This window comes from Dysidea avara, chromosome 10 (genome assembly GCF_963678975.1).
Source record: "Dysidea avara chromosome 10, odDysAvar1.4, whole genome shotgun sequence".
Lineage (NCBI taxonomy): Eukaryota > Metazoa > Porifera > Demospongiae > Dictyoceratida > Dysideidae > Dysidea > Dysidea avara.
Genome location: NC_089281.1, coordinates 20,310,807 through 20,338,361, shown reverse-complemented (window position 1 = coordinate 20,338,361; position 27,555 = coordinate 20,310,807). Strand labels below are relative to the sequence as shown.

The window sequence follows — 27,555 nt, the reverse complement described above, 5'->3', positions numbered from 1 at the left end:
TAGAAAGGAGAAAAACCTATGACTGGCAGCCTTAATGCTGCAGCCATCCAATTTATGCTCAAATGCTTACAGGAGTCTACCAGGTAGTTAGGATGGATAAAAGGAATGGCAAAGCACAGAAGGCAGACATTCGTTGGAACTACAAAAGGCACATCCCACCAATAAGTTTGTTGCTGTGGTGTAAAATGGTGACCTTGCGCTGCTTTGTTTGGCCTCTACCCTTGCAACTGTGGTCAGGCAGGCAGGCAGGCAGGCAGGCAGGCAGGCAGGCAGGCAGGCAGGCAGGCAGGCAGGCAGGCAGGCAGGCAGGCAGGCAGGCAGGCAGGCAGGCAGGCAGGCAGGCAGGCAGGCAGGCAGGCAGGCAGGCAGGCAGGCAGGCAGGCAGGCAGGCAGGCAGGCAGGCAGGCAGGCAGGCAGGCAGGCAGGCAGGCAGGCAGGCAGGCAGGCAGGCAGGCAGGCAGGCAGGCAGGCAGGCAGGCAGGCAGGCAGGCAGGCAGGCAGGCAGGCAGGCAGGCAGGCAGGCAGGCAGGCAGGCAGGCAGGCAGGCAGGCATACAGATTCACAATGACACTTTTTTATTATTTTGGAACAACTGTTACATGTATACTGTAGCTATACTGTACACTCAACTCCAGATTTTGGGTTGGAAAAGAATCATGTTTAACTACTACTTTAATAGAGCTAACCAGAATTCCCCACTATTTTCACTCTCTGATTGAATTTGTTTCATGCCATAGGGTCTGGAAATTTACATATGAATCACTTCCAATAAAGATCACCACAAGGAATTTTATGTTTGCAGGGTTTAATAGCAATGCATATATATAGCTGTATAGCATAAAAATGATAAAGCCTACTATGCCTGTGTGTATGGCTAGTTATGATATAAATCATGTTTAATTGCAAAATCAAATCAGCTGGCTTGCATTACAAAATTAAAACATTCAATTGTTAATTAAATTCATTCTAAACTTAGGAATTCTAGAATTTTAAACTAGAGTAGGTACCACTGCAATAAAAAGTGTTGAAACAAGCTGGATCAGAGTAGTACGTAATATCCAGATACTGCAAAATAATAAGAAGTGAATAACCCTACTGTGCTACAGAGATTTTACAATCAAAACGCACAGTAGGGATATTCACTTCTTATAGTCTAACAGTATCTGGACATTACGTACTACTCCAATCCAGCTTTTCAGTACTTTTTATTGCAGCGGTACTACATTGTCCCTACTCTAGTTTAAAACTTTTTCTTATACTTGTTGGTGAACTTTTTTGTCAATTCATAACCATCTCACATATTTAATCATATTCATGAGTGGAATCATGATCTGCAGAAATCATAAATTATTAGCATAGAAGCACAAGTGGTTGTCCACTTACATTCCAGCTGCATATATACACCAACGGCTCAAGGTCTGGTGTACTATCTCACTTACACGCAGCTACGCCAGACTATAACTCACTTACAACAATAATCTACTTTCATATATACACTTTCTACATCAGCAGTCCATTTTCTGGTGGCAGGCAACATCTCGTCTACAAGGGAGAACAGCTCGCTGAACTTGACCCACACGTGTACTTCAATGTCGGTGTAATACGTGCATGCCAGGAGATCAAAGCTGTACTGTACTAAGGCCACTATAGTATATGGAAAGATAAAGTAAGACACTAGTGCACGTATTGTATGGATTATAATGGCTGCTAATATGCCAAATGTTTCTTCTTAAGTGAATTCTAAGCATTTCGGTGAAAGAAGTAGGGTCATAGCTGTAGCCACTTTTCCGCTATGCTTGACTAAACACATCAGGCAGGCAGCCAGTAGAAAATTCCATTGAATAAAACTTTTTATAATTCTGTAGCAACTTGACGAAAAAAATTCAAGTTGATCTGAAGGCACTTTTGGGCTAGATTTTACCCAACCAATACTGTCATGTCATCATGAGAGGAAATTGATGCAGGTTTTTGGGTGATACTTTATCACGGGCCATGCCATACCTTCGTTGTCCCTGCTATGCAGTACTATTGTACTGTATGATAATCTATTTGTTAAGAGTATATGTACCTGTAGCTGTTTTGGCATTGATTAATCCCTCCCTCAAGGTAGACAAGATGGTACTGGCCAGCCTTCTTAAATTATCATCTTCACTGTCTTTCATCACTTCCAGTAGTACACCGAGTCTTGTACCATCATTACTATTGATAGTTGGTTTAATAACATTATCCAATAATTCTGTAGTTCTTTGTGATGCAGTGGGAATTGACTTGATGATCTCATTCATGCCACCAGGTAAAAGATCATTCGAATATAACTTTGCGAGGAACACAGCATCATTCATTGGCAATGATGTAACAAGATCTGAATAATATTTCTTAAAGATCTGTAACAGTGAGCAGGTTTGTGATGACCTATAATAATAAGAAACCATAGATAAGTATAAAACTTTATGAAAACGTAGCTAGTATCATGGTTGAAACTGGGCCGTGGTCGTTTCCTTGGATCACTCACTGACACAAATGGCAACTCAGATGTGACCCAGATATGACCCAGATATGATCCTAGTGATGTAGTCTTCTGAAAATGACTACTGGTATAGTTAGTGTCTTTTCTAAAGAATTAAAAGACCCACATTGTTCACTATCACTTTCTGAAGGAATATGTTACTGTAAGAGATTGATTATGTTGCCTATTATATGTAATGTCTGTACATACTGTTACAGTTACCCACCTTGTGTATGTGACGTTTTCAGTTGTTTGGTAGTGTAACTGAGGACTATCAACTCTAGTAACAGTTACATTAGACACTTGTGATAATCCTGAAGTTGATGGCAAAGAAGACCCGTGGGTAACAGAGTTGTTGTCCATTACTAAAGTTCCCATAGTGTCCTACGTATAAGGAAATAATAACAACTCTTGTAAAGTATCAAAATAAGAAGTGGAACATCCATTAAGATATATACATTCCAAATAATGGAACCCTCCTAAGTATGAATGGTATAGCGTAGTCCTGTAACCTCTGTACAACAGACATCACTTTGTAACGAAGACAACCATTAAATACCCACCCCTGTAATGAATTCAATACTTGCTTAAAGTTTAGTGCTTTAGAGTTGCCAGCTAAAAGGAAACAGCCATTTACATAATAAATTGGACATGGCTACTCATTTTGTGAAAATGTTTCATAACGGACAGGGGAAAAACAGCATAATTGAATGTTCCAATATCCTGTGACAAGCAGATATAGTAACATGTAGACATCTATAATATACAAAATATCATTCACTACATCCATACCTGTGATGACGATGATGACCCTACCAAAGAAAATGATACACAAGGTGACCTATGATGACTGGAGCAAATTGTACTTGTTACAGTTACCAATGAATCAACCACCAGTGACCTGGGTGGAGTTGATGAATGATATGAAGATGAAGGAGGTGGAACTGAATTGGAGATCACATTCTGTTCAGTATTAACTGTTACTGGCCTCACCACACTACCACTATCATCTTAATTGTTTTGTTGTTGTGGATCTGTTGGGGATGAGATAGGTCTTATCTGAGGTGGTAGTAATGATTGTTGAGGTATCATGTGATAATATGGATTATATGGTAAGTGTTGTGAGTACTGATGGTGAGGACCAGTAGTTGGTAGTGTAGATATCACTGGAGGAATCATATTGTTGTGTCTTAGATGAACATCACTACTAACAGATCTACCCATCACATCATCTTGACTGTGTTGTAGTTGATGTGGATATACAGGGTATCCAGCTAATGGTAGTAGTTGTTGTGGAAACATCATGGGATTGATCATCCCTATAATAAAATGTAACATCACTCTACAACACTAGGAGTGATAAATAGTACTGCCACCTATATTATGTAATAAATCTTACTGTAAGTATTGACAGGGTGTAACAAGAACCCAGGCCCAGGCCCAGAGCATGCTTCCAGACCTCTTTAGGTTGGCAGGTTTTGCATAATAAAATATGATTTCCCTCTACATTAATTTAACCTATAGCTATACTTTTATGTAGTTATGTAGTCTAGCTACACCACTGAATCTTGATAGCAATGCTACCACCTTAGTTAATGTATATACCTAAATTAAATTGCTGCTGTTGTGGAGCTTGTAGTTGTTGTTGTTGTTGTTGTTGTTGTTGTTGTTGTTGTTGCTGCTGCTGCTGTAGTAGTGGTGGTGAACACACAGGGTAACTTGTTTGTAGTGGAGCATATGGTAACATTCCTTGTTGTGGATACATCATTGAGTAAGCTTGTTGATACTGCAGTTGTTGAAATGGTGTTGCATAAACCTGTGGTCCAAATGTTGGTAGTTGTAGATGTCCAGTCATCATGGAGGGATACTGGTCCACCAGTTGTTGTGATGAATGAGTTTGATGTTCATGATGTTCACTAGTGGTGTGGTCCTCACTGGAAACTGATAACACATTAACTATAACACTACATTATACGATCACTAACCAGTTTGTTGTTGTGGTTGGTTTGACATTATACAATCATATTCTTTCTATACAAGAAACAGGTCAATGTTCCTGAAACTAACAGTGTGTAAGAAGACATATACACTTTACAATCTATTGTATGTGGTGTGCTAGCTACTCCTCACACTTGCAGTATGTGTACGTAGCTAGTATTGTCCATTCACATTAAGACACACGATAGTGTGTCGTGCGGCCAAGTACAGCTAGTGTGGGTGCGCGACAGACAAGTGTGTATTTTACAGGAACCAAGAAAACGCTATTTTCACACATCCCAGCTCAATAATGGCAGGACGAAAATTAACCATTTTTGCTGCGGAAACTACCTCAGGATAGGGCACCTCTCATTCCAAATTTGAGGTGAATCCACCCTTCTATCACTGAGATACATGCCTTCAAAGTTCGTCTTATTTCTTCGTATTATTCTTCCTAACCTTTTTCTTCTTCTTTGTCTCGCTGGCTTCTGGGAACCACTAAACCATCAACAAATTGAGTTAAGGCTGGTTTTGTTCTACATTTCCCAGACAAATTGCAGGTGAGCTCAACTTTTTGGTATGTTGAAACATACTAAACTGGATTGTCCCATAAAATGCACTAACATATTAAGCGTTTCAGCATTACTTTCATACCCTTAGCATCATCGTAAACAAACAATGGGAATAGCATCAAATGCAAGTTCACTGAATTCACCACACTGATTCACCTAACATTGACCGCAAAATAAATGTTTATGGGGAATTGCACTCAATTCACTGAGTTCAGCAAAGTATAGCAATTAGTGTTGACTGCATAATAAACAGGGTTCTGCCCTGGAATTCCTGAGTGGTAGCTAACAGTTGTTATGCTGTGTGTTGTATTAGAATGTTTGTGTGCTATATTAGAGTAATTACATGTGCATTGTAAGAGTTGTACTGGTTGGAGATTTAAGGTACTAGTTGGTTTTTTTGAGTATGTAAAGGTGGAGGAGGAGAATGAGGGGATTATTTAACTACTAATATGCTTATACAATATTATACCAAAGGTTGTGTTGTATCGTGAGGCAGAGCTTGTGATAAGAATTCTCTGTTGTCCTGCCACAATGTCCTGACAAACCAAAATTAGCCGGACAATTGCCAAAATTGACTGGACATGAGATGAATGCCCAACATGTCTACTGTAGCATAGCAAATGAACATTATAGTGGTAAGACATCACATGCCTTACTGCAGCTGTTATGTGGTTAAAGTACACCAGAGGGTTGGCAAATAATACATTTATGGTCACTCCCTAGGGTTGTAAGAATGTATACTATCTCCTGGCAACCAAGTGACTGTTATTGATAGCATGCCAGCTCAGCCCTTAGGCTCCTTCTTTATGCTTTGATGGGACACTGTGTCTGGACAAATTGCATTATGGGTAGTTGGGAGCCCTACTTTCTTTGGTCATGTGACTCACTACCGTAAGTCTTGATCCCAGTATCATTATTACTACTGTTTATCCCTACTGTATATCTTCCATGATTATAGCCCGTTAATCACACTGCAATTTTGGGTGATTTTTTTTAAGAGTATACACCTCACAATACATACAGCACACACTACACAAGATGTACCTTGGTTCATTGCTCTTGTACTGAATCATTTGCACTTTGCGTCCACTTGTAATGAAATTAGTACAGTAGCTATGAGATACCTAAACATCATGGACAAGAACTTAAACAATAATAAAATTAACTCAGTGCAATAATGTGGCACCACTAGCCACCATTGTCCTACTCATACACTTACACTTACAGTATGGAGTAAGTAATGAAAGAACATTAAAAAATTCAATTTAACTTTTTAAAACTACGTATACATTAACTGATCCCAAGAAGATACAAGACAATTAATCACAGGTTATAAACCTGAAGATATCACTAAAACCATATGTAGTTAAGGTTGGGGTGTAACAACATAAAGGATCTACTGCAGCTTGGGAATGGAATACTAACCTAAAAAAATGCCTTCTTACATTATCCATGCAAAGTTGTCATATACCTCAGATTCATTTTTAACAGGAAGGTACTGAAGTATTATATTTCCTTGGTTAAATGCTGGATCTTTAATTGTCACTGCATTGGAGTATATACAGGCCGCACTGTGTCCATAAAGATAGACTAAGAACATAAACACCACCCTTGAATAACTGCCTCAGCTATTATTTAAATCTGTAGTCCTCGAATGATTTATAAGGAGTTTTCTGAGTTAGAAAAACTATCCTGCAGCATCACACAGTACAGAAGTGCTGTATTAGGGGATCATCTTTCTTGTCCAATAATATCACCCAACAACCAGCTTTGCTTTTCCTGCAAGTACATAGAAAAATTTGGAATTGTCAACTAGAGTATGGACCATAACACATCAATAAAAAGTACTGAAACAAGCTGGAGTAGTTGACGATATTAAATCACAGTTAAACAATAAGAAGTGTTATATCCCTACTGTGTTCATGATACCAAATGGAAATGCACAGTAGGGATATAACACTTCTTATTGTTTTATTGTGATTTAATATCGTCAACTATTCCAGCTTGTTTCAGAACTTTTTATTGATGTGTTATGGTCCCTACTCTAGTTGAAAATTCCAAAATTTCCTGTGTACTTGTTTGTTAACTTTTTTTGTAAATAAATTATTACGACTGGTGAACCCACACATACCGCATCTGAAATGGCACCGCACACCCCAATTATCGTCTGAAAAGGGAAGTATCCATTACGCCTCGTTGCCAGCTATGTTCAACCCGTTACGCAGCATTTCTAATCAAGAACTGTTTGAAAAGCACCTAATCCACACATACCAAAAGAAATGGTGCTGCGCACCCCAGTTATATCAATAATATCGTCTGAAAAGTGAAGTATCCATTACGCTTCGTTGTCGGCTATTTTCAACCTGTTACACAGCAGTATGAATCAAGAACTGTTTGAAAAGCACCTCTGCTATCAGAATAGCCACTATGACAAATACGGACGATTTCCGTTACTAAGGGAAACCATCATGTGCTATCGCCAAATTGACACTTTTCACTGTCAGCAAAGATGAATGGGACACAAAGGAGGACACTGGTAAGTCCATGAAGAATGCATTGTACGCACTGCGGTATGCCAAAAGGCACCTCTTGGGCCGAAGTGACGTCGAACAGTGAAAAAAATCAAGCCCGTAGTCTTAGCCATTATTGAGTTACACTTGTCTTGAGGCATCAGTCAGTCAGGCAGTAGAAAATTCCGTTAAATAAAGTATTTTTAAAATTCCGTAGCAACTTGTTGAAAGTGTTTCGGGTCGATCTGAAAGCTTCTTTGGGCTTAGTTTTACCTAACCAACGCTGCCTCATCGTCATCAGGGAAAATTGAAGCTGGTTTTGGGTGATGTTATTTCGTGGACCACGCCTACTCCTTTGTGGTCCCTACTATACAGTTATTATTGTACTGTATGATAACAGTCTGGTAGTATTGGTTAGGCACAACAAGCCCAAAAATGTTTTCAGACCAACCCTAAACTCTTCCAACAAGTTTCTGTACTGTACTGTATGATACAGTAGCTACTATCTGAATGATATGTCATTTCATTACTTGTATGCCTAAGGCGACTCTGGATGCATGTACAATAGTATACTGACTGTTATATTAGAGTAATGACTGTTTTATTAGAGGATATCAACCTGGCAAGCTGGACTGAAGACATCTTACTTATTACACAAAATTTGGAAACTACACTCTAGTCTGCCAAGTGAGACCGACTAACCCCTAAAAATGCCTGAAATGCAAAACTGATCCAGCATCTGAAGACAACTGTGAAACAATTGTGAATACATTGAATGGAAACAATGTACATAGGGTTCTGCCCAGGAATTCCTGAGTGGTGGCCTAAAGTTAATATGAACTGATATGCTGTGTGTTATATTAGAGTACATTGCATGTACATCAGTGATATATGTAAGAATTGTACTGGTTGGATTTAAGAAGGCACTGGTCGGTTTTTAGAGGTACTGGTCTCTTTGAACCACTGCCGACCAGTGTGAGCAGAACCCTGTATACGCATGTCTTTAACCACCAGCACGAAAAAACACTGATTTTACATACAACAATTTTACGTTAATTTTGTGTCCTGCAATCCTATCCCTGGTTAGTATATGTTCATAGGCCTTGTATACTATTGCTTATTTTGTAGTTCAAAACTACAGGCTACACAAGCTTTTAGAAAGTCTGTGTAGTAGCACTCCCAGGAATAGCATAAGTGACCACTATCCAATTATATTCCACAAAGCCAACATCATTCAACGCACAGCAAAACTTATTAGTTTAACAACACTTCAAGTACAAGTAGAGTCTGTGCTTATAACCATTAGTGCATGGCAAAAGTAGTGAAGATGATTTTTATCTGTCAACCATACATATTCTAATTTGAACACAATAGATTTTATGTCAACCATCCTCAGTTTCTTTCACCATACTAACCACATTGATGGAGTAGACTAGTACATACTAACAGACTCCGCAATCATATCCATATATAGTATTACCTATAACAAAGGCATGGTAACAATTTCTTCTATAATGGAGACTTGTCTAATGTTGCAGCCCACAGTGCTATTATTACTTGCTACAATTTCTCCATCACTATGACCAGAGTGTGATTTCAGGTTTATTTTATAGTGTAGTCACCATCTCAATCGTCATTTGCCTTATTTCATGCATATTCCTGAGGGCCTGCTTTACTAACACAGTAGACATTACAGTCCTTAGATAAAATTATCTTTCTTGATATACCAATTAAGACAGATTGCCCTGTAGAAAACAATAGTTCCTATTCTATATATTGTTCTTGAGTACAACTGGTTGACGCAAAAAATGTTAAAGACTTAAAGCCAGCCCAGAACATTATAAAGTTTTTTTATGAGAAAGCTGAGTTTTCCTGTATTATATTATTGCACCAGTACTAAGACATGTTGGTACCATTATGAAAATTAGTGGTATCATCAAATAAACTACATGGCAATGAATTCCACCAGACTGTAGCATGGTACCATTAGACTAAATTGCACAGAGTGAACGATATGTATTTATTTTATACTGAATTACACTTCCCAGTGGTAGCCACTGTAAGGTCTGGAGACATGGTCATACTTACGAAGACCCAAACACAATCAAACAGCTCATATATTATGCTGTAAACATTTTAAGTGATTAATAATAGGGGGAGGACCCCAAACTAGCAAACAATAAACTAAGCATGAAAACACCAAACTAACTTGTCTTAAAAATGGTACACTTTGGAGACATGGTGCAACTGAAGATATCATCAAAAATAAGCACTAAATAATTTTCCCAAGGGCTAGATCAGGATTGCCCTTGCCTACCACCTCCATCACACTCAGTAGCACGTGCTGGACAACTGAATTAGATAGACCAGGAAACTAAAGCTCTAAAAGTACCTGTGTTCATCAATGCGGCCCACCTCAAGAGAGGCATCAGAAGAGCGATGAGAGATGGACTTATTTCCATGTCTGACTGTAACCATAGACTCTACTAAAGTACTATATTATAATATCTATGCTGTAACTAGCGAGATAGATGGTCAGCCAAACGACGGTAGAAAACTAGTGCCTCCCTTTCCATACCTCCAGTGGTCGCAAACACAAGGGGAGTGAAGGAGGCCTGCTCATTGGTCACCACTGATACTCACGCTTCTTTTAATTCTGTGAGTCGTGTCGTCGATACAAAGAACTGATTATGGGGGCAGCGGCAAAGTGACTTTTTGACATAATCCTAATGCATCAAGTTACTGCACCACCAGTGTTCACTCTTGAGTTTGTATTTGAGCGGGGGGAAAGAGTCCGGTGCGGACAAGAGGGAAAAAAACTCGGGAAAAACTGGTCTGGGCACGGATACGCGAATAAACATTCACAAGAGAACACTCACTTGTCAGTATCGCATCTATTTCACTATATCAACTACATAGATCACATTCCCCACTTGGGCTCGAGGTGGATCACCATTACATCATAGTTCATACATCATGCATGCCTTGTGGCTGACTATGAAATTCCTGGGATACCAGACACCACAAAACTCCATAAATACTTGCATACACTCTAGTCTCTCAGTCAGACCTTTTCTTTTGTCATTGGGTCAACTACACAAGACTATACACTATATCATACAACTGGGTCAATGGCAATTGGCTTTGGTCGGATTTCCACATGATTTTGTTTATGGTAGTACTGTAAAAAACACATCATTGAAGTAGTTAGAGAAATCATACAAATCAGTACATCAAAATAAATTAATTATTTTCAATGTAATAAAAGGTGACAAAACGATTTATATGTAAAATTTCATGAGTTCTGAGGGTTGGTAGTCACTGGTGAATTCTTGGGAAATACTAATCCATATCTACTCTCCATTCCAGCCAAACAACGATGAGCTACTCTGAAACCTCCTATCATGCCAGGGTCTCGTTGTGGTAACAGGTCAACATCACTACGTTTCCTGCTAGGTGGTTTACTGTTGGTAAAAACAACAGTAAATAAATACACTGACCATTGGAAATATAATCTACAGTAGGTATGGCTCTTGGAAGTGTTTACCTTTTGCTAAAGTCCACTTGGAAAACTCTTTGTAGTAATTCATATGTCATAAGTGTTACACCAAATTGTGGAGAAGATCTACATATACGAGCTAAACAGGAAGATAAAGAAATACATCAACTTGCCAACACACAACTGATCAAGACACATGGTAACATGTTGAGTGGCCCAATAAGCAGACAAGGAACACAAATGTTTTCACACATGTCACTGTACGTTCCTTTCTGATGAATTTCAACCTGGCAAAAACATTCTTGAGATGTGTGCCCACAAATACTTCAACAAAAATTTGTATACAAATCCTGCCATAAAACATATCATCCAATTACTTTGGCACACCAGAAGGTTGTCCAAAATGGGGAAAGGAGATTTAGCGGAATGGCAGAAACGACGGAAATGGTTAAATGGTCATTTCCAGGTTATAGACAGCCTAAGAGCACTATACATAAGTAGCGTGAAGACTCAATAACTGTTTGCTAGTACTGTTAAACACAATGTAGCTAGCTAGAACTCACCACAATTGAAGTGCATGCTCTATGAAGCGCCGATTCTCCAGCATAAAATTAGCATCTTAGCATCATAACCATAATAAATAATCCTTGATCTGCTCTTAAACTATAGCCTCATTAATCAGTCACCTTGTGGCACACTGTATTTGAAGGTCATGTTGCAATAAGCGCCTAGCCAACATTCTCATGTGATTGAAAGAAGACCACGATGATATGCACTTTTACAACACAAAGTGGCAATTAATTTCATGAGAATTTTAAAGAACATTCTAGCAGAGGGTTATGTGTAATAATGTACTTTGGCTACGCACTTATTGTAACATGCGCTTCGAATATGATGTGCTGCAAGATGGCAGATCGATGAAGTTACGTGCAGTTTAAGAACAGCTCGAGGATTATTATGTCTAATGATTCTAAGCTGCAAGTTATACACCTGAGAAATTGGCGCTCCAAGAGAATTTTGGTGAGTTCTAGCTAGCTACGTACAGTACCAACAAACAGTTATTGAGTCTTCATACTACATATGTATAGTCCTATTAGGCTTTTCGTAATCTAGAAATGACAATTTAGCTATTTCTGCCATTCTGCTAAATTTCCTTTCCCTCCAAAATGTGCCTTTTGCACACTCCCAGATTATCGCATTCAATTTTTTTTTGTTCACACTACTACTCAACAAGGTGTACCCCTTTTACAAAATAATGACAGTACAACAAAACAGTTGGGAAGCATGGCACATCTCACAGTACGTTGTAGCAGTTGTACAATACTTTTAGAGTACTCGCTGTGTGGCCAACAGAAACAAAATATTATTAGTCCAGAAAAGTGTTCATATTGTATCCTATAATGGGCCAACCTGTGCCAGCCCACCTCATCTTGTCGTGTCATTCTGGACCCAGTTCGGCACAATACGATTGATTGATTCATACTGCAATTTATTTCGAGCCATACCATGCTGTACACAGGTCAAAAGGTGTGTCATCAGAGTGTAATGAATATTGGAAAAGTGATTAATGAGGATTACTGTAAAGAAAGATTAATTGGTCATGCTACAGGTCAAGCTGTAAACAGAAAATCATTTTGACCCATAAACAGGAGTACATTTTAATGGTTACAAAGTAATTGTAGAATTTACAGAATTACACAGAACACTTGAGATATTATTACTCTAATAGAGCAGTCATGCTTCAATAGACCATTTTGAACAGTGAAATGGATCTCAAATAAATAGTTGCCATTGAATGATTGCAGCCATTTCTGTACCACCAAAATTGAGTTCACAACATTAGTGGAGGCTACACTCTTGTTTCACAGCTTGTTTAACCTTTTGGTATAGATACTATCCTACTGCTAGTAAAGTGATTCAGTGAAACATGTCAAGTACCTCCTGCTCCTTTCCAGAAAGCAGTTCCTCCCTCATATCTGTATAGCTTCTTGGCACAGTCTATCAGTCCATCATAGGTCTGCTGTCCTGAACGTGCTTTAACCTGACAATAGAATCACATTAGTTCATACTTCAGATCACATCACTTTATAACACTACATTACTGGCCTTATCATGTGCACCCAAATCAGGTTACTTATTATCATCACCATATCTTCTGGTCCCATAGAAAATCCTATTGAGTGACTCCAATGTAGGGCATTAACCAACTAACTATCAAAACCACCATTATATGGCAGATTATATTAATCTAAGCAATTTACTCACATTTGCTATTGCAGTGATTTTACCATTAAACAGAGATTATTGCAAGAGAATCTCAGAAAAGCTTTAGTTTAGGTGAGTTGTAATTTATTTACAAAGAGTGGGAGAAGATGATTTGTAATAATGGATTTTTTCAAGATCTGATGCCATTCATTTCTTAGAGCTTGCGTATGGGACTGACAATGGAAATTTAAAGGTCCACTGAAATGGTAAAATACACTTTGGCCATTATCAATCCTTGCTACTAATGGGATATACATTTTAGTGTATTGTGGTTTGTCAATTATATTACATCATAACACATCAGACAAAGAAACTTTAATACATGTGAGGTGCCATACAGCAACAAAGTGTCCATAGATTCGATTTAGCTTCACGTCATTATCTACCATAACAACTTGAAACACGTACGGTAAGAAGGCATTTGTTTCACACATGCAATATCAATTATACATGACATGCACAGTTTCAAGTGTGGAAAGATAAATGAACAGCTTGCTATACAAGTGCAATGCACAGGTGTATGAATACACATGAGATATCACAAACTAGATGGTAGTGTAGAACAAGTGAATGACTCAGTATTGTTATAATGATAATCACATTAATGTTATCATGAGAACGAAAGTAATTCTAAACATCACAGTCATCACAATGTTCCACAACACAACCACATACACTACTACACATTGTCCATTACATGCAACACAAAATGGTCCAAACATTACCTGTAGTCTGGTCTTGATCACATCAGCTGGTGTGAGCAGACCTGCAGCTGGAACTCCTATAAGATGATATGGTACAGAAATGTCTACATAAAGTAATTGTAAATTCATGTACAGGTGTAAATACAAAGTACACTACACAAATGCATTATCACAGTGGTGAATACTTAAAGGTCAACTGAAATGGTAAAATACACTTTGGTTACTTCATTGATCCTTACTACTAGTGGAATAGGTTGGTGTAAGTGATTTAGTCAGATTTTGTTTTGTTATGATACGTAGATTTAGTGTATTGTGGTTAGTCAATTATATTGCATCATAACACATCAGACAAAGAAACTTTACTACACGTGAGGTGCCATAGAGCGACAGATGTGTCCATATACAGAAAGATTCGATTTAGTTTCACATCATATCTAGCATAACAACTTGAAACACTTGTACTGCAGTAACAGGAAATGGTTTATGCTGGTCTCGGTGATGAAGAACATTCGAGAATCGGGACTGTAAATCAACTGTATAGTGAAGTCTAAGTTTATTTCTTGAATATTTTAAAATTAAGTGTCCAATACAGCGGATGGAGGTAGAGACATGTGAGGAAAAAACAAATGCAATGGCACCACTGGCTAGATATGCATGAGATATTGACCAGACAGAGAAGTGATTTGGGAAAGTGTAACAGTGATACCATTGTTTGCTTCATGGTACTGCTAAGTGCTAACCCAGCTTTGTAAACAAACCGCTTACTCCAGAGAAGCATATAATGAAACATGATCTTTATTTGATAGTGCGAAACACTACAGGAGGAGCTACTCCACTATTGTATTCCAGCAGAACATTTGAGTAATCTTGGAACACTGTGAAGGAGAGCTTGGTGTTGCCACCTGCACACTAGACTTTGATTTTTATCTACCTTTTCCGTTGTACAGTGTGTAATAACACTACTTCCGATTCTCTCTTATGTCACAATGTGACATAATTAGATTTTGTGGTTTAATATCTTGGTATAATAACATAATTAAATTATTAAAAGGTGTTTTGTGCATTGTGTAATACAAACAACCTATTTACTCAATAAAATATTTTCAATTTTAGTGGACCTATAATAGCAGAAACATATAAGCCTCTGTTGTCATAGGGTAGGACATCCCCAAGTAAACTGGTAATGGAATTATGTAAGTTACTTAATGGCTAGTGCTACTAAAATGTATTATAAAGAAATTGGGACACTTGGCCATCATCAATTTGCCATTCGGTAAAATATTTATTGAACCTCATCAAACTTCTTCAACATTTAGTGAGCAGTAAACATTGGTTCATGTGAAATCATTGTTTACGTGCAAATGTGTAATGTATATCAGTTCACGTGGGTTGGTCCACTGAACCCATCAGTGCTCTTCATTTTAAATTATCAGTCATACCTGCTATCATGGTTGATGCAAATAGTGATCCTGTTCCATTGAAACCATCTTCATCAGCCAAGTATGTTTTCATGTGAGCATATATAAGTAGATTGCTGAAAAGGGAATATCCCTTAGGAAACACGCTGAGGCTCCCTGTAAGTACATACAATACATTGTAAAATAAACACAACAACATATGTGTGTGCCTGCACATATAGGCACACCTCAATAGGTATGGTGTCAGCTCAGGTACATTATGACTACAGTAGGTAACTATTTCCAGCAAATGTACATGCACATGTATGCACTGACAAAATGTGACATGTTGCAGGTGTTTGTCCAAGTCACTAGACTGAGGTACGTATGTGCGTGTTGCATGACAGAGTGTGTGAAGTATTCACACATGTTTGTATGATGTATATGTGGACATGTCCTATACCCACCATCTTGCCACTAGGTGTAATATAGAGACATAACTAATATGAACTAACCTTATACAATCCTTTGAAGCCCAGTTCTTTAATAACACCAACTGCACCAGTTCTGCATGGTACCTTCTGCCATTTCACCAGCTACTTGTAATCTGATCTTGACTATCTCCAGTGGATTAGTGAAGAGTACTTGACAAGCTCCTCCCTAATAGTAACATGTGTTGTCAACAAATGATGTCACACTACACACACCACACACATGGATGCAGTATTTATGAGCAAAACTGATCCACAAACATCACAAACACCCACACAGACACCCCACCCACACAGGTGCATACATGAACACTTACACATCCACCAGCAATACACTCCTTCCACACAGCCAATTTCCCATCCTTTGTGGTCAACAGATCTCTCATAGTGTCATTAGTTGTCAATTTAATGGCCTTCTCAGGTGATACACCCATCAACTGAGGTAATAGACCTACACAACACAGACACACATGTAAACTAACAGTTTGCTGATAAGAAATTATAGACCTTAGCATTAATAATAAATAAATAAATTAAGTATTAACAAACAATAATCCTCACCTCTGTACAAACCAAAGAAGCCTTCATTACAAATCACTTTAACAAAGCAGTGAAAACTGTTTCGGTACATAATCTCTCCAGCTAGGGATCCCCTCTGATTCTACATTCTTGTCTTGACCAGGTCAATAGGATAAACTGCTGTAACTCCCACAGCTACAAGTGTACACATGTACCACTAACACAATTGTATTGTATCATTAGAACAATATTGTGATGGCTCTTACCTCCACCAATGCCTGCTAAGCCAAAACGATAAACTGGTTCAAGTAATTTCATCCAGATGTTGATGTCTTCTCTAGATTTAATTACCACCTATAATGGAACTAGAATTAGAAAAATCATCACAATACTATTCTATAACTTGTACAATCAATTATTGGGCGTGACTTTACTAAAGCCTGCAGATAGCAACTGGTATGGATTTGTGCAATCCTACTAACTGGAAAACACCTACTGATCAATGAGCGTGGCTCCATGGTGTATGTGTGGGGGAGAAGGGGTGCCGGATCCAGGATTATTAGAAGGAGGTTTCTGAACAATATATCATTGACAAAGATTGAAATAATAAGGCAACTGAGGACATGTCTTTTTAAGATGATAGAAGCTCTGAGATAGGATTTTATGCTACTTTTTTAGCAATTAATGCTTAATCATGGAAAAAAAAAACTAACTGCAGAGCAGAAGTGACTAAGCTGCAGCTTTGATTGCTCTATTAGAGTGGTGACTGTGCAAACTTTGAGAGTACCTAATCGCCACCCATACTTTCCTCCTGTTGTTGGAGGATTGGTTGGCGGCTTCAACCAGTTGCGGTGCCCTGAGGATAAGCAGGGCTTTCAGCCTGTCTTTCCTCGATTGTTCCACTGTTCATCCTATGGGATACATGTACAGGAGTACTGGTTGGTGGTGTTATATAGAGGACTCTGCAGCCGGCCGGTTCTGTAGTGTTGGGATGGGGCTTATACTTGATATGTCATCATTGTTAAGGTCGGTTAAGTCGTCTCCTATTAATGGGTCTGGGGAGGGGGTTGGGGTGTGTACACTTAAGTTGTCATAAGATTCCTTGAAGGATTGATTTTCTGAATCGGACATTCTGTGATGGGTTTGTACGCGAGTTGGGTTTGTGGGTATATTTAGGTATGCATGTGCACGTGCGAGAGAGGGGAAGTGAAAGGAGGGGTGCTACAATGTGAATCAGATTAACTGGCAGTGTCAATGATCCACTCCTCCTTTGTTTGGTTTCTACTACTTCATCCAATCCAGAGCTTCCCACCTCACTTTGAAAGAGCAAAAGAACAATCCCTCCGTCTTCCTTCTTCACATAACAATGTACAAATGGCCATAACTCGGCTGTACTTCATCGTATCGACTTGTTCTTGGTATCTCACGTGATGGCAATTCAGTTGATATATAGATATCGACTAGCACAATGATAATACAAAGACAAAAGGACACAAAATTATTCAGCACGTTGTAGTGGGTAAGTTCCTTGTTGTATGTTGAAAGTTTATACACAGTTAGATAGCTTACTCTTTGCCAACTAATAAAAGTTGCTTTTCTAAGCGTTCGGACGAACGCTTTATGATATATATGCCTATTTGTAACCACCTATGTAAATTGGTAAAAGTATTGTGCATTTTCAATTTGTTCTTTTAAAAACAATCAAATCCAATTCTCTGGATTATGCAGGTTTAAGGGTTAAGCAAATACAGCATACATCCAGTCAACAGTGTTTCACTGGTATACTCAGCCACAACAAGCTCAAGGGTCAACTGTACAACAAACAATACAATGTTTATAATTACTGTCAAGATATGTAACTATAAAATGGAAGAAATACAGCATGTGCTAAATTAGGAAATAGGTAAGAGCATGGCTTGACATATAACAAACCTTCTTAGGAGCAGGTAGTACTATGGGATCCCGGTAGAGTAGCTTGTTGAAGTCACTGACAGCAATTGACCTACACGGACAAGTTACAATACAAATACACATACAGACATATAGTGTGAATTATAGGAACCCTTCTCTTCTCTCAAGATTGCACAAATCAAATAACACGTTTATTTGTAAAGGTGTGACCTACGTAAACAATTAGAATAATATTGAAAGCCAAAATGTAACCATTACTTGGGATACTCACCTGTGCATACTGTTGTGATACTCTCATGACTTTATCTGTAATGACAGAAAATAAGTACTCTAGCTTTCTTATGCAAACAAAACTTCTTAAACTTTTCTATACGTTAACTGTAGACCATAACCCAGACACATAGTGCATAATTCAAAATCAATATGATACATGATACACTAAGCCACTTGCTGTACAGACCACATACACAAACCTTTAGTAGCAGTGTTATTAGGATTAGACTTGACAGCTTCATGGACTATCTTCTCCATAATATCCAAGTTACCCAACAACTGATTAAATGACTTGAACTGTGGAAAGCTGACCTGTTGACCAACTGACCCACCAGCAACCTACACCAGTACATCAGATAATCCACATGTCACTCAACTACATACGTACAGTTGGATTATGACTCACACCCTGTTCACACTATCTAACTATAATTTTAATATATCCAGCTCAATCTGATGCAACTAGAGATACATGTAGATTGCCCTAAATAATAATGAGCGAATATAAGGTTGTGATTAGTTAGACACTTAGTATGCTGTGAAATGGTGTTTTAGGAACTTTGTACAATCAAACCTCTCTAACCCGACACCTGCATAAACCAGAATCCTCTTTAATCCAACCAAAATGTCATTTACCAAAACTTTTGTATAGAAAACTACCTCTATAATCTGACACCTCTGTGCTCTGTAATCCGACACAAAATTTGATTCCCTAGACTTGGAAATACATTGTTTTCGACCTTTGTATATAATCCAACAGAGAATAATAGCAGTATTTAAAACAATAACAGAAAATAATGTTTAAGTAACCAAAGCTTTTAATTGGTTCACAATAACAGAAAAAAAAGCTGTAATTCTAAAATTAATTCATGTTAAAAACATTGTGTGATCAGTTTTACCTGTAATTTACTGACATAATTCTGTAATGTCGGATTAGAGAGGTGACTTGATAATCCAACTACCTCTTTAATCCAGCAAAATTTATGGCTCCCATTGAGTGTCGAATTAGAGAGGTTTGACTGCATATTGGTGTTTCTTTAGAATATCAATGGGTATTGGTACGTAGATCACAATGGTTGGGATTAAGAGTCTACTGTAAGCAAAGTAAATCCTAGCCTGTTTGTAGTATACATACTCTTAGCTAGAGCACAGCCAAATGCTTAACCATGACATATTGTACTTTGTGTGGGAAGATCAAAGCAATGCCCTGTACTGTACTGTCCATATTAGCAGCATAACTGTACATACAGAATAGTTATACACTTGGGCAAATACAGTACAGTTATGTGGATAATTTATTGAAGGAATGTTACAAAAACAACTTACTGGAACAGCACGTGTGTGACACTGCAAATCGCTAAAACCAGGTTGTTTTACAACAAGAAACAGATTGTATAAACACTTACTGATCGCCCGATCACAAAGCTATTTAAACATTACTTCATTAAGACAGCACAATTGATCACGAGCGTGACATTAAAATTGCTAAAACTAGCCAAACTAATCCTATCAGTTCATTCTATTACTAGAAATAGATTATATATAAATACTTACTGATATCCTGATCACTGAAAATCATAGCAGTTTGAGTACTAGAGAAAATCGCTCCGAGCCAGACGACCAGGAAGTACAACATAACACTAAAGCACAGCCTATGCTTGTGTGTGTGAGAAATAAAGCACTTGGAGGTGACTTGAGGCTAATACAGCACTTGGTTTCACCTAGTGCTGTATTAGCCTCTCAACATGTCCCCTTGTGCTGCATTTTCAGTACACACATACAGAGGTGCTTTAACTATAACATATTATTAAAGTTGATTGCCCAGAATATGTTTACATTGCATTTTGACCCAGTTGAGTGGTGGCTTAGCGCAGCTTGATGGAGAACTATACCATGCAATACCCGGCTAGTGTGAATAGGGTGATACAGAAAACACATACACAATATTCCACTACATACTTAAGGCTGGTTCCCATATAGCCTCAAACTGCCTGTATTATTTCCTGAGTCAGAGTGTCTATGGTAGCGTGTGAATTATTGCTGTTCACTGCAGTTGGCCTGCAACCGTAAGTGAGATGGATTAACAGTTTGTTACACGTCTTATTTTATAAGTATAGCGAGCCTTGGAAACAACCCTAGTAGCAAAGGTACATCTTAATTAGTTACAACACGGCATGTTACAAGTATTTTAGTGACACTCTACAAAGTGTGGTATACTCATAGGCATCATGTTTGGCATCTTCGTGTTGAACATTGCCAGTGTTTGCCTGTGGTATTTGTTTCAATAATCGCAGGCAATGCGCAGGCGATTTGTGGCTATATGGAAACCAGCCTTTACATTTTATATTACAAGTACGCTCACTGATAGCAGGTGGTCCTTTACATATGAGGACATTCTAAATTCTCTGATCTTGCTCATCAACTTGATAAAGTCAACTGCAGGAATGGAGCCACTCCCCTCTGGATCACATGAGATAAACGCTTGTCTAGCATGTTCAGTTGGAAGACTCTAATGATCACCAAAAAACAACACATGATAAAATGGAAGCATCTTGTGTGTATAACAGTGACACACAAACTCACACATACACGCACCACACACTTAATAACAGATCCACACAGACAACATGTGCTTGCATGCACACACAAACACACACATTACCTGTAAAAGCTGTACAAACTCTTCATAGGGAAGCTCATGTGAGTGATCAGTTCCAAAGTACTGCTTTACAAATGTACTCTTAAAGTTAAAGTTAACTTGTTGATGAACTGTAGTACTGCTTAGTACCTTATGGAAGTTTCCTGTATATCAACAAATAAACACAGTGCTAATGACAATTAACTGTGAGTGATTATATTTTAATAAAACTGGAGCAAGACAGATAATCATAAACTACTGGTTAAATGCATGTAGTCCACTACAATATACTGTATTGTCCTCAAATTATGGCCCGGGAATTTATTTCATTCAAGAGATTTTTACCCTGGTTCCTAAGTGATCAGTAATTCCTGAATTAACTTCATACCATATGACATGAAATTATGAAGAATTGTAAATTTGATGAATTGGTTGCATTCGTCAAATGTCAATAAGTGCCTCACAAGTCAGTGTTTAGATCTGTGATTTCTTCAAACTTTAATTCGTCAGAAGTGATTAATTGTGACATTTTTCTTTCATCAGTATTCCCTGTTGTACGGTATATATCTCAATCTTGTACTCTCTATGATGTTTTCCTCACATTTCACATTTTCAATATTACAAGGAACTCTACCAAATGTTCTTCACTTAAAATCATCTACTTGATCACTTATAACGTTTGTAAGAAATCATGACTGTACTTGGAATTTATTTCTGTTGATACTGTACACTCTGGTAAATAAACGTTTATACAAGACTGGTCAAAACTTGAGGTAACACACAGTACGTGTACATAAATAAAATAATAAATGTTATATTCACATAATCATTTACAGTGTATGTTTTCATTCTAGCTTACCATAAGGCACTTTCCCAGTCTTGTCAACATCAAATAACTTAAAGCTCAGTTGAGAGATGGCATCAGGTGCACAGAGAAGTGACTCAAAAGCCTGAAACTTCACAAGTGATATCAACCTACACAACACAACAACTCTATTAAATGCTCCACTGAACAACATGTATTACACTAAGTGTTAACAGGACATGAAAAAGAAGTTTCATTTCATAACTGTTAGACAATGCTCTATCACAGATAAACTACACAAAATAGTGAGTATCCCATCAGACTCATTAAATCAGTTAATATTTACCTCCACTGAATTGTCAGGTAACACATACATGTAACATGTCATCATATGGGATACTAGTTGTGTTTAGACACAGAAGCAGTTAGAACATGACATGAATAGCACATAGACTGCTGTTTGTATCATGGGATAGTGTGGAGCACAGGTAAACTTTGAAACATGTAATCAGTTAGAAAAATGAAACACTCAATCATTTTGTCAACTACAAGGTCAAAGCTGACTATTGCACTCACAACAACTCTAGCTTACAATAATCCTAAAACATGCATACAGTGTAATAATAATGAGTAATATCACAATGTTAGCATTAATTTATAGACTACATGCACTGCCGTATGCATTCTAAAAACACGTGATATTTTAATATGTCAAGACGGTGAACGGATAGGATCTAATGTACATAGAAAATGCGAAATTCGCAAAATCTCAGGAAATAGACCACTTACCAGTACTTCTTGCAGAGCGATAAATTCTTCTACCAGTATAGCAGAACAACTGAAAAGAGGAGCTCCCATACGAAAATTTCAGGGTTGCCACAACCGTGTGCGGTTGCAACAAGCTAGTTTCTAGGTTGCCCTAGGATTGCAGCAGTTTTTATAACCCTGTGTGAAGGGTGCAAGGCTGCAAAAGCCTGTCACTAACCTTGCATGAAGGTTGTGATCCTAAAGGTTGTAAGGTTGCACTGTGCTGGCAAGTTGTATGGTGGTGGTAAGTCTGGTATTATAGCTGTTACTATATAAGCTGTTCTTGACATGCAAGGCTGTTCTATATACCGAAAAGCATAAACTACACCCCATCACACAACAGTTCATAGTTTTGTGTTATGCTAAACATCTGCATTCTGTAACTTGACTCACAAATGGGTAGCTGTGCCCGTAGTATTAGTGGTAACTTATAGCTTGAGCCGCATTTACTACCCGTACTTTTGTATGGGATTTGCAATAGTCGTTCACCGTCAAAAAATTTCGGGAGCACCGCTAAACAGCCTTAATTGATCATATTTCGATTATTAATAGACCACACATATAGTCTACTAGCAAGAGTTTATAATATAGTAATTATGTGGAAGTTAAATGGCTTCCTTTCTACTTTAACCACTAACCATCTCAGACATGAGTGGAATATGTATTCAACTTAGCCAGCAAGAGCAGTGCTTTTATTGTATTAAAGAGCATGGCTGATAACCTTGAAGATAACTCCATTAGAAGCAGGAGCTGTGGGAGAGCCTGCAGCACCACTCTACTTTATTTTGATGTGGTAAAAAGAATGTATAAAATTGACTTTGACGTTGATACCAAATTGATAAGTTTTATTGTTCTACTTTATTTGCTGGGGAAAACTCTGAGAACTGCATCTGAGAAAGCAATTACCACATGAAAGTTTAAACCAGTAATTAAAGCAGTCACTGTCCATTGTGTATTCTTTCCAGTCTTCAGTAATTTACTGGTTCAGTATATTTCAGATATTCATCAGCTAAGCCAATTGCAGTAAGGAAAAGAACAAACACTAAAAGTCTATACATTACACAGAAACTTTAGAAAGGAACTTTCACACATTCATTTGTTACAGGACTATGTACAAGCCATTAGATACTTCCACTACCATACTGTAATATTACTCAAACTGAATAAAATGATATTAACAAAGCAACAAATCAATCAATGCAGTAATTATCATACAGTACAGTAACACTGTGATCATGAAGATATATTGACTAGTAAACAGCTTCACAATGTCTTGGCAGCATTAGTGAGGTATAACCAAGCAAAAGTGTCTTCACTTCAATACAACTCGAAATGTTTCAAATAGTTTGTTACAATTTCTATTCAATAGAATTTTCTAGCAATTGATTGACTGATGCCTCAGACAAGCATAGCTCAATAACAACTAAACTAAGGCAACAGCTTTGATTATTTTTCATAGTTCGACATTGCTTCAGCCCTACAGGTGCTTTTTGAATGCCACAGTACGTACAATCAGGAGTGCATTGAATCCTATGGACAAGGGAACATGCAACTTCGTAAAGAGCAAAATTCAAACATGGCTGCCGTGTACTATAAGTAACTTTTAAAATTTCCTAATTAGGATATTACGTGGAGGCGCATGCTCGAATACGTCATGTTTCCACTGCAACAAAGCAAAGCTATGGAAATGAAGTTCAAGGGCACGACAGAGGAATAGTAGTACAGGCTTAGCAGGACAGTCTTTCTACAGTCAATAATCACGCAAAATTACTCCACTTGACTATTCCAAGCTTTACCTTATCAAAGCAGCTTTGCTACATTCTCAGTAGACGATGGAGTAGCAGCTCATTCAGTGTATCCCTGTTGTGCACAAGAATGATGTAACCAATTATATACATAGTAACACCGGATGCCATGTTTGAATTTTGTCCGCACTATTGGTAGTGTACAGAGTTACATGTTCCCTTCTCCATAGGATTCGATGCGCTCCTCGTACAATGCACACATCATGGTTTTGTACTCCTTTGTGTCCCATTTCTTCTGGCTGACAGATCAAAGTGTTGATTTGCAGTGGTGCATGATGGCCTAATGTATTTTGTGGACTGGACTCACGGACTGAGCTGGAAATAGCTTAACAATAATCCAAGCATTATTCATCCGTTCTAATGCTGGGCACAACATTACCGAGCTACAACTGCTGGTACTGCTCTTCCTCATAAGTCACAAAGGTAGTGTGTGTACTGATTTATTAGAATATTTACAAAACACGCGTAATAGGACTGAGCTGGAAATAGCTTAACAATAATCCAAGCATTATCTATTCGTTCTAATGCTGGGCACAACATTACCGAGCTACAACTGCTGGTACTGCTCTTCCTCATAAGTCACAAAGGTAGTGTGTGCACTAATTTATTAGAATATTTACAAAACACGCGTAATAGTAGTGAAAGAGGCTACTGTTGTAGCATAGGTTCATTCCAGCACTAGTTAAGCTTCAGTAATGAGCCCTTGTGGTCTGAGGTGAGACTATATAGCCACATATTGCATCACCCACCTTCTCAATATCAAATCAGTAAGTTTATACCAACCTGCAGTTGTGCATTCACTGTAAATTATGGCTAAACTGTTATGCAACCCTACAAAGTTATGGTTCAACTGCTGTCATACATTTTCGGAATATTCTAATAATTCATGGCATGCGCGACCTTCGTGACTTAAGAGGAAGAGCAGTACAAGCAGTTGTAACTTGATAGCGATGCTCCCAGCATTAGAAGATAATCTTTGGATTACTGCTATAAAGCAGCTTCCAGCTCAGTCCGCAAGTCCAGTCCACAAAATACAAAATGATGGCTTCCCTACGTTTGTAACAGGAATTGTACAACTTGTTGTTGCAATTGGAGAAGTGCACTCGTAGTGCTCTTCATTTGTAACACTGTGTAACAGCCTGAGCACAGTTAACAGCCTATTTTGTGAATATCAGTCAAATGGTTGGGAGTCTACTGGAAGCATAGCACGTCTCATGTCATAAATACTCTTAAGAGTGTAGCTCCTATACATGCTGTTTTACAAACATTTTAAGCAATTGATATTATTCATGGTAAGGGGAGGACCCCAAACTGGCAAACAATAAACTAAGCAAGAAAACTAACTTGTCTTTAAAATGGCGCATCTTGAAGACATAGTGCGACCAAGATATCATCAAAAATAAGCCCCAAATATTTTCTCTGAGCTCGGTTGGGACTTCTCTTGCCTACCACCCCTAGCACAAAAGGTAGCACATGCTGGACAACTAACTAAAGCTATAAAAGTCCCTGTGTTCATCAATGAGGCCCATCTCAATTTTCTTTGTCCATGCAGCAAATGTCACACTATCTCACCAATATCAAACTTTCAGACACTTTAGCTAAGTTGTTAATAATTAATAGTTACTATAGTAATTGTGTTTCAAGCTGCAAGCACCAGTTGCTTGCAGACCCTTGGCATACTAGCCATAAAGCAATAATAAATAAATAAAGAGATATCAGAAGAGCGATGAGAGTTGGGCTTACTTCCATGTCAGAGTGTATTAGTAGAGCCATGGTGAAGTAGATGGTCAGCAAACAACGGTAGAAAACTATTGCCTCCCTTACTATACCCCCATAGTCTCACGTAGCCAAAACGGTTTTTTCTTTTGTGTGGGCGTCAGGGAAAGGTTTAGTCTCGTGCCCAGACCGCTTTTTTTCTTATTGTGTGGGGGCGGAGAAAAAAGGGTCTGGTGGATCTCCAATACATTTTTTGTGCAGCCAGATCTACAACTTTTGGGGATCGTTGATTAGTGGTGATGGATAGCAAAGGTTTGTTAACGAAGCGACAATAGGAAATACAGCACGCGTTTGCTTAGCAAGGCTGAATCCTTGGGTACGCGCGCCGTATTTCCTATTGTCGCTTCGTTAACAAACCTTTGCTATCCATCACCACTAATCAACGATCCCCAAAAGTTGTAGATCCGGCTGCACAAAAAATGTATTGGAGATCCACCAGACCCTTTTTTTCTCCGCCCCCACACAAAAAGAAAAAAAGCGGTCTGGGCACGAGACTAGGAAAGGTTCTGGTTCACCTACATTCTTCTGTGTAGCGTTCCACTGCAGTCAGGGTGAATGTTGATTTTTCCCACGCCCACACAAAGGAAAAAAGTGGTCTGGCTACGCGACACTAATACCTCCAATGGTCGCAAATACAAGGGGAGTGAAGGAGGCCGGCTGCTCTATGGTCGCCATACTCACGTTTCTTAATTATAAGTTCTTCTGTGACTCAGTCGCCGTGTCGTCGGTACAAAGAGTGAACACTGGTGGTGCAGTAGCTTGGTGCATTAGGATGGAACACCCTTATCAGTGTCAAATTGAAGGCACTTTGTCGCTGCCCCAGAATCAGTTCGAGTTTGTATTTGGGTGAAAGGAAAGGGACCGGTGCAACTCCGCCCAGGACAAGAGAAGGGAAAAAAAATCCTCCGGAACCGTGTGGGCATGCACGGATAGGCAAATAAACTATCACAACAGAACACTCACCTGTCTGTCAGTACCACGTCTAATTCATTATATCAACTACCGATGATAGTAGTCTCGCGTGGCCCACCCGCTTCACACAAATAATACGGGATATATACCGTACGATTTATGCCATAATATGGGAAACAGCCCAATAC

At 38.4% G+C, this 27,555-nt stretch overlaps 2 protein-coding genes and 1 pseudogene across 14 annotated transcripts in view; all 3 read right to left on the bottom strand.

Annotated features, from left to right (window-relative positions):
• Positions 1-10,561, bottom strand: part of LOC136268688 (protein NLRC3-like) — a 33,872-nt gene extending 23,311 nt beyond the window's left edge. For 12 of the 13 annotated variants that reach the window (XM_066064102.1, XM_066064093.1, XM_066064096.1 and 9 more), the window contains exons 1-7: positions 10,445-10,561; positions 6,100-6,179; positions 4,492-4,537; positions 4,112-4,447; positions 3,299-3,825; positions 2,733-2,890; positions 2,069-2,412 (exon numbers count right to left, since the gene is read on the bottom strand). In XM_066064102.1, the coding sequence (XP_065920174.1) occupies positions 2,069-2,412; positions 2,733-2,884 (496 nt within the window). In that variant the 5' untranslated portion in view covers positions 2,885-2,890; positions 3,299-3,825; positions 4,112-4,447; ... (1 more) ...; positions 6,100-6,179; positions 10,445-10,561. Of the gene's footprint in view, positions 1-2,068; positions 2,413-2,732; positions 2,891-3,298; positions 3,826-4,111; positions 4,448-4,491; positions 4,569-6,099; positions 6,180-10,444 lie in introns of all 13 variants that reach the window. The other variant, XM_066064094.1, reaches the window with a different exon arrangement.
• Positions 3,518-4,519, bottom strand: LOC136236838 (probable basic-leucine zipper transcription factor Q). Its single transcript, XM_066027069.1, has 3 exons — positions 4,492-4,519; positions 4,112-4,447; positions 3,518-3,825 (listed from the first exon to the last, which is right to left on the bottom strand). Exons 1-3 carry the CDS (start codon positions 4,517-4,519, stop codon positions 3,518-3,520), a joined length of 672 nt encoding a protein of 223 aa, XP_065883141.1.
• A 168-nt stretch (positions 10,562-10,729) lies between the features above and the next one.
• Positions 10,730-27,552, bottom strand: LOC136268690 (electrogenic aspartate/glutamate antiporter SLC25A12, mitochondrial-like; annotated as a pseudogene).
• Positions 27,553-27,555: the final 3 nt, after the last annotated feature.

Excerpts from the sequence above, each read along its gene's own strand:
- LOC136236838 (XM_066027069.1), bottom strand. The coding sequence starts at position 4,519 with ATGTCAAACCAACCACAACAACAAACTG. Across the intron at positions 4,448-4,491 it reads CCAACCACAACAACAAACTG|TTTCCAGTGAGGACCACACC; the intron begins GTTAGTGATCGT and ends ATGTGTTATCAG. Across the intron at positions 3,826-4,111 it reads ACAGCAGCAATTTAATTTAG|GGATGATCAATCCCATGATG; the intron begins GTATATACATTA and ends ATTTTATTATAG.